The 15,279-nt window shown below is 41.9% G+C and overlaps 1 protein-coding gene across 1 annotated transcript in view; it reads right to left on the bottom strand.

The window, feature by feature from the left end:
• NRDE2 (NRDE-2, necessary for RNA interference, domain containing) overlaps window positions 1-15,279 on the bottom strand; it is a 44,722-nt gene that overhangs the window by 11,191 nt on the left and 18,252 nt on the right. The window contains exons 5-8 of the mRNA XM_007471889.1: window positions 8,892-9,342; window positions 7,718-8,123; window positions 6,224-6,357; window positions 3,319-3,439 (exon numbers count right to left, since the gene is read on the bottom strand). Of these exons, the coding sequence (XP_007471951.1) occupies window positions 3,319-3,439; window positions 6,224-6,357; window positions 7,718-8,123; window positions 8,892-9,342 (1,112 nt within the window). The remainder of the gene's footprint in view (window positions 1-3,318; window positions 3,440-6,223; window positions 6,358-7,717; window positions 8,124-8,891; window positions 9,343-15,279) is intronic.

Here is a 15,279-nt window from a genome sequence, read left to right as displayed (position 1 = left end):
TGAGGATGTGAAGAAACTGGAACTCTCGTGCACTGGTGGTGGGGATGTAAAATGGTGCAGCTGATATGGAAAACAGTATGATGGATCCTCAAAAAATTAAACATAGAACTACCATATGATCTGGCAATTCCACTTCTGGGTATATACCCCAAAGAACTGAAAGCAGGGACTCAAACAGGTATTTGTGTATCCACCTTCATAGCAGTATTATTCACAACTGCCAAAAGGTGAAGCAATCCAAGTGTCCATCCATAGATGGAGAGAGAAATAAAATGTGGTGTATACATACAATGGAAAATTATTCAGCCTTAAAAAGCAAAGAAATATTGACACATGCTTCATACTGTATGAACCCTGAAGACATTATACTAAGTGAAATAAGCAATCACAAAACAACAAATATTGAATGATTCCACTTATATGACGTTCTTAAAATAGTCAAATTCAGAGACAGAAAGCAGAGTGGTGGCTGTCGGGCTAGGAGAGGGGAGAGTAATGGACAGTTAATACTTAATGGGTACAGAGTTGCAGCTAGAGAAGATGAAAAAGTTGAGGAGGTGGATAGAGGTGATGATGGTCGCACAAGTGTCTGAATGTAATTAATGTCACTGAACTGTACACTTAAAAATAGTTAAGATGGTAAATTCTGTGTGTGTTTTACAATTAAAAATGTTGAAAAGAGTTACATGCCATGTGATCCCATTTATATAAACATAGGTGAAATAACACAGTAATATAATAATAGATGTGGAGAACAGATCAGTGGTAGGAGTGGGGGGGAGCGGGGAGGAGGTGTGGCAAGAAAGGTACAGCATAGGGGGCCCCGTGGCGATGCAGTGGCTCTGTATCTTGATTGTGGTTACGTGAAGCTGCACGTGTGGTAAAACCATAAAGTACGAAACAAACACAGGCAAAGACGAGTGTCTGTCAAACCAGTGAAATCTGAATAAACTCTGTGGATTGTACCAGCATCGATTTCCTGGCTGTGCTACTGTCTGCAGCACTACCACTGGAGGGAGCTGGGTGAAGGGTGCACAAAACCTCCCTGTGTATTTTTTTTCCCAACTTCTTGTGAGTCTATAAGTATTTCAAAATAAATAACAAACAAGCAAAAATCTCAAAAAATAGAAATGCATGATACGTGTACCAGCATTTTAAACCCAATATTCTACCCAGGGCTCTTCTGAATTCCTCAAAGAAGAAAACAGATTTAACTATTTATCACCTTCTTCTAAAGGTCTACATTTGAAGTAATCCTTTAATCATGCTGAGAAACTTACTATAACAGAAATTAACCCTGTGAGTTACATATCAGACTTAGATACCAGAACTTATTACATCAGTAATTCAAAAAGTTACATGGTTGTGGACAGATGTATATATGTACCAATCACAGCCTAACAGGAAGCGAGGGTAAGCAAGGAGAAATAAGTTGTACTGTATGAAGAAGGGATCAATGAGATCAATGAGAAACACCAGCCACTCTCTAAATGCCAGCCCTGTCATGGTGAACCAAAAACTTAAAAATAAAACAAAACCAAAAATAGTTATCCACTAGTTTTCTGAAAACAAGAATCTTTCAACCTTTCTCCTGATGCTGCTGGGGTTTTGCGTACTCCCATTATATTCATTAGAAAGAAATTCACTGAATTCAGTAGATTCTCTATAATGGAAACTTTGCAGGAATATCAGCACCAACATATGTCCCTAACTTGATACTAAAAATCAAGGTTTCAACACTGGGGTTATCTTTCTGAGAAAATTAACTTTACATCTGATTATGAGTGACGATTAGACATTTGGACATTTATCAGAGAAGTAATGTTAACTTGGTCTCTGGACACTGCTATGAGAACTCTATCCTCATAGAATTGCAGAATATGGTGAACTTTAGAACGTACATTCCATGCCGTCTAAGAGCCTTACTCATTCACAAAACACAGAAACAAACAAAAACAAGCTGAAAACACAGAACCATGCTGAGTCGGCCACTCAGAGAAAGAAGATTTATTACCCAAAGACCTATTTTCATAATTCTTCATGTGGTCTCGCAGACTCAGTGGCTAAAAGTGCAACACCTACTTCCATTTTTCCCTGCAGGTTATTGTTTTCATATATGAAACCACTGAGGTCAGCCTGAAGAACAGTTCCAGTTCTTTTAGGAAAGGACACTCAAGAGAAGTCAAAACAGCTGAGCCTTTGACAGCACAGGTGAGGCATGACCATCACCAGACAGTGCTGCCCAGAGCAGAGTCACCCCAAATACCTGACGGTCCCCGCACCCAACCTGCCTTAGTGGAGGCGGGGATGCCACCTGGCCTGGAGCTCTGCGCTGCCACGCAGACCTTAGCTAATCCAAAGCTTCCATGCCGCGGATGAAGAAACCAAGGCCCAGAAAGGTCACACCTGTGAGAAGAGGCTGGCCGAGTCTGGGCTTTCTCCCCATCACACTTTCAACAAAACCAGAAAGTGAAGCAATTCCTGAATAGCTGAGAGCTGCACTGTCCAATTCAGTTGCCATAGTATGAGGCTATCAAGCACCTGAAAGTGGCTGGTCTGAACTGAGATGTGCTATAAGTATAAAATATACAGGAGATGGCAAAGTCTTTGTATGGAAAAAAAAGAAGGCAAAATATCTCATTAATTTGTTTAAATTGATTACATGTTGAAATGTTAATGTTCTGATATACTAGGTTAAACAAAATACATTATCAAAATTAATTTCACCTCTTTCTTTTCACTTTTTTAACGTGACTATCAGAAAATGTGAAGCTACATATATGACTTGAATTATATTTCTGTTGGTCAATGCTGTCTTGAAGAGTACAAATCTGGAAAATATTTTGGAGTCACTTAGGATGACTACTGTATAAATGCTAGTTAATAATTATTTTATAGTATTCCTAAAAAGGCAAGTATTTTTCAAATAATCTGTTGGTCTGTACATTGCCAAGAAAACAAAAAGACAGTCTTTAACACACACAAAAATGGGAGGAGGGAGAACAGGGGATTAGTAACAAAATTACTAATCAGAAGCAACCTACAAAATGAAAATTACTTCCTCTGGAAAGAAATTCAACCCTCAAGAGTGTATGGACTAAAGGAGGGGATGGCAGTCAACTGCTTTAAAATCTCTAAGGGGAAGAAACAGTCTTTCTCCCAGGTCAGTTACTTCATGAGTTTTTGACACTTTGATGTTTGCACAGTGTTCTTAAGCTACTGATAAATAGCTCACACCTACAAACAAATAACCCGTGAAGACGTGAAAACAAATTCTGGAAGGAAAAGGCAGAGCATCTCAACTGAGAGGCGCCTTACCTGGGCTGACGACCACCCAGCCGCCCCGCTCCTGCTGCTGCATCCACGCTCTCCAGCCTCGGGCGCCCTTCTCCCCGGCCCGGGGCTCTCCACTGTCCCAAAAGGGCTCAAAGAATTCTACCTGTTCAGGTTTAAGATACAGAGGTTAGCCTCCCTTGTACAGAACTGCTAAGTCACTGGGCAAAATCTGTGCTGACTGGCATAAGAGGGGCTTATGATTCTTGAAATCTTGCCTGTCATCAGTCTTGGGAGTAGATATACGATACACAAAACGGAAAAACCAATTAGTGTGACAGGCAGCCACCAAGAGAGGCCCCCGTGGCCCTCCCCTGCCTTGAAGTATTCACACCCTTGAGTGTGGGGTGGGCCCAGCGGCTTCTAACAAACAGGATATGGCACAAGGTGATGGGATGACACCTCTGAGGTTAGTTACAGAAAGACCGGCCAAGCCCACCAAGAGGGACCTGCAGCTGGGTGGTAGAGGGACGATTTGCCGGTTCTGACCCTGGTAGGCCAGTCTGACCAGGGACAGTGGCACTGCCAGTTCCCTGAATGCCACTGGGCCCCCTAACTGATACCTGAAGTCATGTTGCTTTCAAGACCTTTGGAGGGGAAGGAGATTCAAAGTCTTTTTTTTAATAGAATTACAGCTGATTTACAATATTATATTACCAAAGTTTTAACAGGACAGACTGTGAGCTCTTGAGGTCAGGACCACATCTCAATTACAGTAAATTCCCAGCACCTGGCACTGTGCCCAACACACAGGAGGGACTCAATAAATGTTTGCTGGGCGACAGCTGAACATGGCTGGCACCCAGTGAACAAACAGGCCTGCAGGGTAAAGCCTGGTCCCTCCCTCAGTCATCTGACCACCAGGCCTGCAGCATGTGGGGGCAGTTTGGCAGCAGCAATTCCCTATGGAACAAACGTGAACACTTCCATGAACAGGAAACTGAATATGTCATCACCTGGCAATCAGGACTTTGAAAGGTGGCTAGTAGGGACTTCCCTGGTGGTGCAGTGGTTAAGACTCCACGATCCCAATGCAGGGGCCTGGGTTCGATCCCCGGTCAGGGAACTAGATCCCACATGCCGCAACTAAGAGATGGCATGCCACAACTAAGGAGCCCGTGAGCTGCAGCTACAGGAGCTGGCGAGCCGCAACTAAGGAGACCCGGCGCAACCAAATAAATAAATAAATATTAAAAAAAAAAAAAAAAAGTGAGCCAGTAACCTGTTCAATGAAAGCTTTTGCAAGAAACCTCTTGAAGAAGAACGAGCAGGCTTCAAAAGGCAGAAGCGGCAGAGGATGACGCAGCCTGAGCCCCAGTCTGCATCCAGGAGAGCCACAGGAGGGCCAGGCCCTGCGCTCCGAGTGCAGGCAGCCACCTCGGCAAGGGGAACCGCGAGGACTACACTCCCTCTTCACAGGATTTGCTCTTATAATAAGGGATGGCAGAAGTGCAGTCAAGAAAAAGGTTTTTTTCTTTTAAGTGTGATGAATGGTTATAACCAATTCATTTATTCCACAGAAACACAGACCAGTAATCCCAGACTCTGCCTGTTTTCTATTGTACTACTCTGTTTATGGTAACAATGTCTCTCAGTTACAAAGGTATGGAATGTCATTAAACAAAAGCTTCAAAGTTGTCATACACATGCTTTGAAATTACAGACCTCTTATTCACTGGGTGCCCACCACCTTCAGCTCTGTGCCAACAAGCACTGGTCCCTACCGTGTGCTGGGAACACGTATTAAGCTGAGGTGTGGTCATGCCCTCAAGAGTATTTAAAGCCTCAAGTGCGTGGGCCAGTCCTGGGTGATGCTTCTGTCCTGGGCAGCGCCCCCCAAGCCCATCAGCAACTGCTCCCACCCTAGAGGGTGTCAGCAAAGGGGTGGGGGTGAGGGAAATTCTGATCCTGACCCCCAGCACACACCCCAGGCTCCACAGAGAGGTTAAGAACCACTTCTGTGGCACAGCAGGTTCTTCAATCAGCAAAACGTGTCTTAAAGTAACTGTGTTATCTGGCTTATTATACTAATAATCAGTTATACCAATACTAACCAATATTCTTTAAGCCAATTTTGTCTAGGAAAAAAAGATTAAAAATAAGGATGATAAAAAGTCTTTACAGGCAGTTCATGAAAGCTCCACAAGATGGAGACCGTAGCCTGTCACGAAAGACCTTTCAAAGTTCACCATAAATTCAGATGTCCAATCCATCTCTCATCAGACCCTCTGTGCTGAGTCAAAAACTGAGTTTTCTTGAGTGGAAAAAGGGAAAAGAAGGTTTTCTTATTTGGATAGTTCTACGGTAAGTTTTCTTTATTGCTTCACATCACAAATATTGGCAATGTTCACTCATCTTCTAAACGACTCACCCCCCCAGCCCTACCCACCCCCAGTTAGGATCGGTGTTGACAAAGCACCAACATGTGCTTGCAACTCCACTTGCAACTCCAGCAAAGATTTTAGGTGGTGGAAAGGTTAACCAGAGGAGAGACACGAGACCCAGATTAGAGTGCACAGAGGCAGGAGAGAGAGGACCACAGTTTAAAGGGCATGACAACTGCCTGCCTGGAGGGCGGGGGCAACTAGCATTTAAACACGGGCAGTTAAGTAAGGGGAAAAAAAGGAACATAAGTGAATCTTTATATTTGGGGAGGTGGAGGGATCGTCTTTCCTCTCTCCATGTTTCACTACTTTCATTATGGAATTTTCCTTGCATTGCCAGAATATTTCTGAGGAACAATCCTCAACAGGACTGATGTAAAGGAGGATATAAATATTTTAAAAATACGACCACCACCTCCCATTATCCACACACATCCCCACGAAAGAGGGAGAGGGGGAGGGAGAGAGATGGAGACGGGGTGGGGGGACTCAAGCAGGACTTGCACCTGTCCTTTGGTAGGCAGGTCTTTCACACTGTCGGGTTTGAAGAAAGTGAAGTCAACCATGGCCTGGAACAGAGAGACGGCCTTCTCGGAGTGACCAGCCTGCCGCAGAAAGTGGCACTGCTGAAGAAAGAGGGCTGCAGGCAGGAAGAGCAAAGGGGGAGAACCCTGGTTAACACCCAAAAAGGGAGAGAACATAACTCCTACAGACATGCAGTTCAACACCCAGAACATCTTTTCCCTGAAATCAGTGACTTAATATTTTCAAAGCTGTGAGATATACATGTCCTGATTTTAAAGGACCCAAATAGTACTGCAATGAAAGTACATTCTCATTTTTATGTGAAACTATCACAGAGTACGAATAGTAACAATAAAATAAGGCAAGAGGATGGTCTGAATATTGGTTATCAAATACTCAAAGCTCATTAATACGAGAAAAATTCTAGGAAAAGGATGGCGTCATAGATTTTTTTATCAGAAAGCAAAGATCTGTACTCAACTGATCACTAGATGGCATTATTCACCAGCAATTTTCATTGTGTACTCAGTCCGCTGTAAACAAATCAGGGTTCCATGTTTGAAAATTTCAGTTCATTTAAACTGTGGTACAATTCCATCTACAAAATACCATTAAGCTATTTGAGCTCATCACAAAGGATATCAAATATGAGACTCTTTTAAGTCAGTGGAGTAAATGCTTATTATTTCTAGAGCAATACATTTCTATCTTTAGAAATTAGTAGCACTATTCGATAGCAGGGATTTGATCAAATAAACGCCTGCTACATGCCGGACACTGAGCTAGACTCACCATATATTATCTCAGCTGACATGCGCAACAATCAGGTAAAGCAGGTATTGTACTATTGATGCTGAGGGAGAAACTAGAGCTCAAACAGGTTAAGGAACCTATCCAAGGTCACACCAGAACCCATGAAGGGCAAACTCAGGATTCAAGTCAAGAGTGACACTCTCCAGCTCCTGTATAACATGCAGTCTCCCATGCCTCATTACTGCACAAAATTTATATTCTAGTCTCCTTCAGGACCTGCCAAAAATGGTAACAGTATAATAATACCAAAAACCTATATCTATCAGTGATTTCCAGCCAGTCAGGGCATCCCGCAAACAGTAGTGCCTCAGACCCTATGCTATAATGGGTCAGATGAGCAGTGCAGGCATCTCAATAGACAAGGCCACCAACAGCCAAAGCAGTTAAGAGACTTGACTACATTTACCTGATTAATAAGTAGAAAAGTTGGAACTTCTAGTCTGGTGATATTTTCCGAACCCTACTGGCTCTAATGCCCCACCACCAAGAAGTTGGAGGGGGAGAACCTGTTATCAAAAGGAGTCATAATACCTTTTTTAAAAATCAGTTTTATCGATTTAGACATTCCTAAAATAAACCAAAAATAAATCTTCATTTTCAACTTAGCCAAAAGAAAGTACAGCTCCTCCCACGTTAAGAGGATCTGGTCATCATCTCCTTACCAAACATGGCCTCCTCAGTGCCAGGCAGCTCAGGGTGAGACAAGATGCTGCCGTCCTTAACAGCAGACAAAGTACTCAAGCATTTTCCATAAAGACTCTGAATTTTTGATATGGAAAAGGTGCTAAACTGGCTCTGGCAAAATAAAAGGTATTTCTGCCAAAGGGCTGTATTGTTGGGATGTAAAAATATCAGTTTCTGCCACTCTTTGACGAGAGTGGAGGGCTCCCAGAACTCGGTGCAGAGCTGCAGCTTGGCAAGTTTCAGATCCACGCTGCTCGGGTTGCTTTCCACGGCCCGTTCCAGAATGGCCAGCTTCTTCTCCAGAACCAGCCTCAGGGACCGCTTCTGCTTTTCCTGCTGTCCTTCCTCGATGGCGTACAGGCCCGGACTTCTCATGACCTCGTCCTCAACAACAAAAACACCGATTTACAAATGCAAATGGAAGTGGGGGACCCTCAGGATTTCAAGGCTGCTTGTAGAGTGACTTATAAGCCCCAAACTGTTTCTCACCTCTCAAAATGAATTGTTATTCAGACATGTTTGATCTTGTGTTTAGTTCACCTAATTTACCTATCCACTCCCTGTCATTTTAAACTTAGATTTATGTATCAATAACTAGCATGCAAGGTCTTGAAAACCTTTTCTGAAGAGCCAGTTTTACCAATAACACAGCCAAATGTAGGACAAATATGATAATTATATAAGTGGTTCAAAGAGATAAGTGGGACGAAGACAAATCCAAGTGTTCCAGAAGGGGAGCACATAGCTCTAACTACGTCATTCCACGGGCAGCCCCTCTTTGCAATTCTGTGCACTTCGCATGTTCTGCTTGTATTTCAGGAATGCCTCCCCCTGCCTGGTTAGCATCTACTGTTCTTTCACGATTCTGTTCAAGTTTCACCATCCCTTGGAAGCCATTTCTTACTCCCTAGTGGCAAGTCACCCCCTCATTCCATCCCCAAATCAGATGTGATAGCATTTATTACCCCAGATTGCATTTATCCTTCCTCACTGGGCTTTGCGTAAACTCAAGGCAAGGGCTGAATTCTAGTTATCTTTAGAGGCCCGGCACCAGGGTTCCTCCTAGGAGCTCAAAAATCACTGCAGAGTAAATCAGTGCCCCAAATTAAGACCGTCATTCTAAGGTAAGAGAACTGGGACAGCGATACTTACCTGAAAAGCAACAAATGCCATCCACAGCTGAATATCCCGAGGATTCTCCCAAACCCTCCTGTTAAACTCCTCCACCTTGGCCTTGAGAAGCACGTTCTCTCTGTCGGGCTGTGAATCTGGCTGCTTGGATTCTTGCTCTGAAGGACCCCGGCCTTGTAACCACTGCGTGGTGGCTTCATCATAAATCCCCAGAGGGTTCAACCAGGTTGTAACAGGGGAAACCACATCCTCTGCACCCTTCACTGGGATAAATGAGATCGACTCTGATGAGGGAGGTTCAGTTTTACTGCTAATGGCAATTCCGTCAATGTTCATTAATCCCACACTCTTCTTTGTAAAGTAGCGCTCGACATGCTTGTGTGACCGCTTCTTTTCTGTGGAAGTCCCCTCCCAAGATATACACTGCTTCTTAGGGTTAATGCCAAGGCAGGAGTCTCCTTTCCTCTTGTATCTTATATTTGAAAGAGAAAACAAGTTACTGAGAGAACATGTGCCCTGGATCCAAATGACTGAAGGCCCAGCAGACACACTCTTGTTCTGCAAGTTAACTGCATATATTCAAATTCACCTTCCCTTCAAATTGCTTCTATTTAGAGAAGTACGAGGATTAGCTCCTAACTTTTCTGCCTGTTTGACTTATTCCTCTAACATGACTCTTTGTTTACGTCTCATGAATTTAAGATCATGCCTGTCTTCCAGATCTTAGTAACTTATATTCTCCTGCAGCTTTGTACAGCACTGTCCCATACATTATGTCATTTGAACATCACAATCATGTGTGACAGGCAAGGCGGAAATCATCTCCTCTTTTACACCATTCCTAGATGAGGACGCTGAGACCTCAGGTGACGCTAGGTCATCTGTCTCCTAGACCAGTCCCTTTTTCTCAGTACTGCCCTGTGTCCCTACTTAAGATAACAGAGAGGTCTAAGATTCTTTTTTTAATCCTGAAACAAAGTATGTCAAGTAAAATTACATTTGGCTATTTTCTACTCTACAGGAAAAGAGGCTGGGTTCTGAAATGCTTTTATGGATCATGTAGGCGTCCCCAGAGTTAAACACAAGACTACTGAATATGTGCACAAAAGTTAAGGAAAACTGTGCACACTTTACTGTATGTATGTTATACAAACAACCCAATTAAAAAATGGGCAAAGATCTGAACAGAAATGTCACAAAAGATATGAATGACCAATAAGCACATAAAGTGGTCAACATCATTAGTCATCAAGGAAAAGCAATTAAAACCACAGTGAGATACAGCACAGGCCCACCAGACAGCTAAAATTAAAAAGACTGACAATACCAAATGTTGGCAAATGATCTGTGGAGTAACCGGGACTCTCATATGTTGTTGGTGGGAATGTAAACTGGTACAATCACTTTGGGAAAAGGTCTGGCAGTTTCTTAAAAAAACTAAACACAGACCTTACCCTATGACCTAGCAATTCTATTCCTAGGTATTTACCCAAGAAAAAGGAAACCACATGTCTACACAAAGAGCTGTGCACAAGTGTTCTCAGCAGCTTTATTAGTAACAGCCAAATACTGGAAAAAGTCCAGGTGTCCATCAATACAAGAATGGATAAACAAATGGTGGTATGGCCATTGATGGAATACTCCCACCAGGAAAGAGGAACAAACTACTGATAAATGCCACAGCATGGATGAAACTCAAAAACATTATGACGAGTGGAAGGAGCCAGACACAATGGAGCACACACTATATGATTCCATTTATATGAAATTCTAGAATAGACCATACTAATTGATGGTGGAAAAAAATTAGAATGGTAATCTTCTCTAGGGAGGTGGGGTGTGGACTGAGTGGAAAGGAGCCTGGGGAAACTTCTTGGGGTCATAGTAATGTCCTCTATTTTCATAGGTGTCTGGGTTACACAGGTATATGCATTTGTCAAAACTCAGCAAATAAAGATGTGGATTATTACACTGTAAGTAAATTTTAAATCAAAAGAAAAAAATAAGCAAATTTTGAACTCTAGCCAATGATATGCACACTGAAGTATTCAGGGGGCAGTGTATTGATTTCTGCAATTTACTTTGAAACACATCCAAAAATTAAGATGCGTGGGTAGACAGCCAAATGGACACGTATGTGACAAGGCAAGCACAGAAACATTAATGGTAGAACGTAGGGCATGGTTATATGAGTGTTCACTGTAAAATTCTTTCGACTTTGGCTGGATTTTTTAATTTTTTCACAATAAAATGCTGTGGAGAGAAAAAAACAAGAGAGAGGTGCTGCCATCTTCTGTCAACTCCCAGAGAGCTTCTCTTCCACCTCATCCTGGTCCAGCTCCATCATCTCCTTTCCTTCCTCACTGTCAACAGAGACCTGAGAAGCTCTCCGCTTGCCCGTGCCTCCCTCACTGCTCCACTGTGGTGAATTCCACTTTAGAGGAATAGTTTCTCTCACACACACAAGTTTTCTCTCAAACCCTTTCTCTTTATCCTCTCTCCCAGTTCCTCCTGGATTACCTCTGGATAATCTCTCTCCTTTCCATTTATGAGTCAAACAACTTTAGCAAAGGGGTGATGAGATAAAATAGGCTAAAATAGCTCTATATAAGGCTTTCATCCCCTAAGAAACAAATTTTAAGTTAAAAACTAGTTTTGTTTTCCTTAATTACTATTTTCTTTTATTTTCACTAAAAATGAACAATATTTTACATATTCGATCTCTTAAAACATGTTTTCTGACTTTAAAACTGCATTTTGTAAAACTGATTTTAATAGCTTCCTTTTATAACAAATTTGATGAAAATGATAAAGGAGAAAAAAGAATGCTACTGGCCTACATTATTAAGTATCAACTTTCAGATAATGTGCATATGCATATATTCATATATATACACACACACATCCGTTTTTAAAATAGCTGATATATAGCTTCAGGCTTTCCTCCCTACTTTTAAGCATTTCCCCATACCACTAGTTTTAGAAAATACAATTTTTATTGGCTTCAAACTGGTTCATTGGAAGAGTGTGTCATAATTTATTTAACCATTTCCCTACTGTTGGATATTTAGGTTCTATACAATTTATCACTTATCACAGAACCTTAATAATTGGACAGGACCTAGGATTAAGGCAATAGTTCCCCAAATAAAGGCACTTTTCCTATAAAATCCTTACCAAATAATCAGCTAGTCTTCACTTGAATAATTCCAGAGGTAGGGACCCCCACTTTGCTTGGAGGTTCAGTGAATGATATCACATGTATCTAATTTAAATAAATTCAGATATAGGTACTTAGTCACCTCCCCCAGAAAAAAAGAGAGAGAGAGAGAAAGAAAGAAAGAGTGAAAGAAATGAAAAGAAAAGAAAGAGGGAAAGGGTTTGGGAAGAGAATATGTTTAAATCAAACACCCAGTTCTGTCCTGAATCCACTCAGTGGGTCTGAGCCCCAGAGTAAGCTGGACTGAACAATATGAATTTGCCTTTCCTTTGGCGAATTCAATTCACACATGCCTTCTCAGTGTCTGACTGCCTAGGTCCAAATTCCAACTCCACCATTTACTAGCTGGGTGACCATGATCAGGTTTTAAAAAACAAACAAACAAACAAACAAACTTTGCCTCAGTTTCCTCGTCTGTAAAACAGGGATAATAACAGTACCTTATGTCAGAGAATTGCTAGGATGATCAAAAAAGTTTATATATGTAAAGTCCTGGGACTTCTTCCCTGGTGGCGCAGTGGTTAAGAATCTGCCTGCCAATGCAGGGGACACGGGTTCAATCCCTGGTCAGGGAATTAGATCCCACATGCTGCGGAGCAACTAAGCCTGTGTGCCACAACTACTGAGCCTGTGCTCTAGAGCCCGCGAGCCACAACTACTGAGCCCACGCACCATAACTGCTGAAGCCCGCATGCCTAGAGCCCGTGCTCTGCAACAAGAGAAGCCACCGCAATGAGAAGCCTGTGCACCGCAACGAAGAGTAGACCCCGCTCGCCACAACTAGAGAAAGCCCACATGCAGCAACGAAGACCCAACGCAGCCAAAAATAACTAAATAAATAAATAGAAAAAAAATTAAATTATATATGTAAAGTCCTTAGCCATACAGTAAGGACTAGATAAGTTTAAATTATTATTATTATTTCATACAACTTGGCTCCTAAACTTAAGCCAATTATTTCATCTGGTATATAGCCAAAGAAACAATAATCTCTTCCAAAAGTGGAGAAAAAACTAGCTGAACTTCACTGACAGATAGTATATGAGTCCTATGGAATTTTCCAAAGGTAATTCTGACTTGTTATACACTCACTTTAGAAGCTGACCCTTGCTTAGCACAATGCTCCAAAACACACCACATCATTGCTGGGATGCTCGCACTCTTAGATCGCTTTCATGCTGAGCCAAACTTCCACTCACTGGCCCTGGTTCTGCTTCCCAAGTTACACAGGACATTGCTAACCCACCTTCCAAAAGACAGCCCAACAAAGCCTACAAAACAACGACCATATCCCTGACAGGGGCCAAATACCCACAAGCCCTCACCTCATCCTCACACGATGGCCTTAGCCAAGTGTCTGCTCACCTTCCTCTCAATGCTCTTGGTTTGTCAGTATCCCTCTTAAAAAGTGTGAAAATTCAGTACCTGACACAGTATTCCCGCCATCCCCTGAGCAGCTCAGAGTGCCATGGGACCAACACCTCCTCAGACCTGGACACTAACAGTTGTACAGCTATTAATCTGGGCAAGACTTGCCTCACTTAAGTTTTAGTAATTTACTAGGAAATCACACCAAGGCCCTAAGCCCTCTGTAGTAGTCTCTTTGCAGTTTAGATTAACAAAGTTGTCTTCAATTACTCTTCCTGAGCTCTGGGCCATTCATTAGCAGAGGCTCAAGAGCCACTCTCTGTTCATATGTTTTCCTTTTTTCAATCTATTACTAAATAATAACTCTTTCTATTTGCACACCAATTTCTAATTTCATAGCAAATATTTTTGATATTTGAGTGTAAGGCACAGCAGGCGTTATAATTCCCAATTTACAACTGAAGAAATGGAGGCTCAGAAAGGTTAAGAGACTTGCCTGGGATTACATTACTAGTCAACAGCAAAGTCAGAATGAGAACCAGAGTCTTCTGTTTCCCAGCCTAGAAAATGCCCTACCACCCAACCTGTCTCCTCTTTTTGTGGACAGTGGAAGAACATCTGAAGTCACAGAAATACAGGTTTAAACCCGAACTCTCCTGCTTCCTGGTTGTATGACCTTGACAAGGTACTTCACCTCTGAGATTCCTTTCCTCGTTGGTAAAATCAGAGTGCCCCCTCCTCATGGAGCAGCTGTAAGGGTCAGACAGGCTAGCATCAGTGAGAGAACACACACAGGATCATGCTACATACTTCATGCCAGGCCAGCATCTGCTGTGTATCCCCACATCTGCGGCATGAAAAACCGCACAGGACTTTAGGGAGCATTAAAATCATTCTAAAAATACACAAATACACTTTAAATATGATAGTCATTTACTCCCTGCCATGAGGTTTTAGTAGACAGTATGGAGATACAAATATGCACCAAAAAATAACGGATATAAACTCATCATAGAGGAAATTTTAGTTGGAGTTGCTTATGTGGTGAGTTACAGTGTCAACAATGAGTGACAACATGACTAAAATGTGGAGGTGCAGCAAAGTAATGGGAACACAAATTTACTTTAAAAAGTAATTAGCCCATGAAGAATGATAATGATCTTCAAGGCCTCCTCTTGGCTGTATATTCCATGATCTCTACCTTCAGTTTTCATTACCTATAAGCTGTTTGGGAACAGAGACTGTGTATTATTGTTCTTACAAAGTACTAAGTGTCTAAAGAGTTTATTGAGGATTCAAATATTTTTGATTGACAGATTAGAGGAGAAAAGTTTAAACTCATTACTGAAGCAAATACCATCACCTATTTTTACGATTATCTGGTGACACATGCATGCTGGAAACAGTTTGAAAAAGTCGTTACCATTTAATGTCATTTTTTAAAATGGCATGTGTGCATTGCAGGGGGTGGATAAATAAAAGGCTTTTGTAACTTTTAAGAACGGCACATAGATTAGACCAAATGGTTTACGGATAGTCACCATTATTTCAAGGTATTTTTCGGTTCATTCATTCTACAAATATTCATTGAACACCTACTATGCCAACACACTATGCCAAGCACCATGGCTAAATAAGATTAATCTGACCTGGGTCCTGATCTCAAGGTTTAAAATTTTATTTTAGAATGTGAGATTACTCACCTTCTATTGTATATGCTTACACAACTTAACAGTGGATAAAAGTCAACAGAGTCGATGGGGGGTGGGAGGCAAAGAGACACAGACAGTGCTGAGAGAGCACAGAGGAGAAGGAAGTTCC

The sequence above is a fragment of the Lipotes vexillifer genome, unplaced genomic scaffold (assembly GCF_000442215.2).
Source record: "Lipotes vexillifer unplaced genomic scaffold, Lipotes_vexillifer_v1.1 scaffold751, whole genome shotgun sequence".
NCBI classification, from domain to species: domain Eukaryota; kingdom Metazoa; phylum Chordata; class Mammalia; order Artiodactyla; family Lipotidae; genus Lipotes; species Lipotes vexillifer.
Note: the sequence above shows the minus strand (reverse complement) of the source record. Positions and strands in the feature narration are given on the sequence as shown.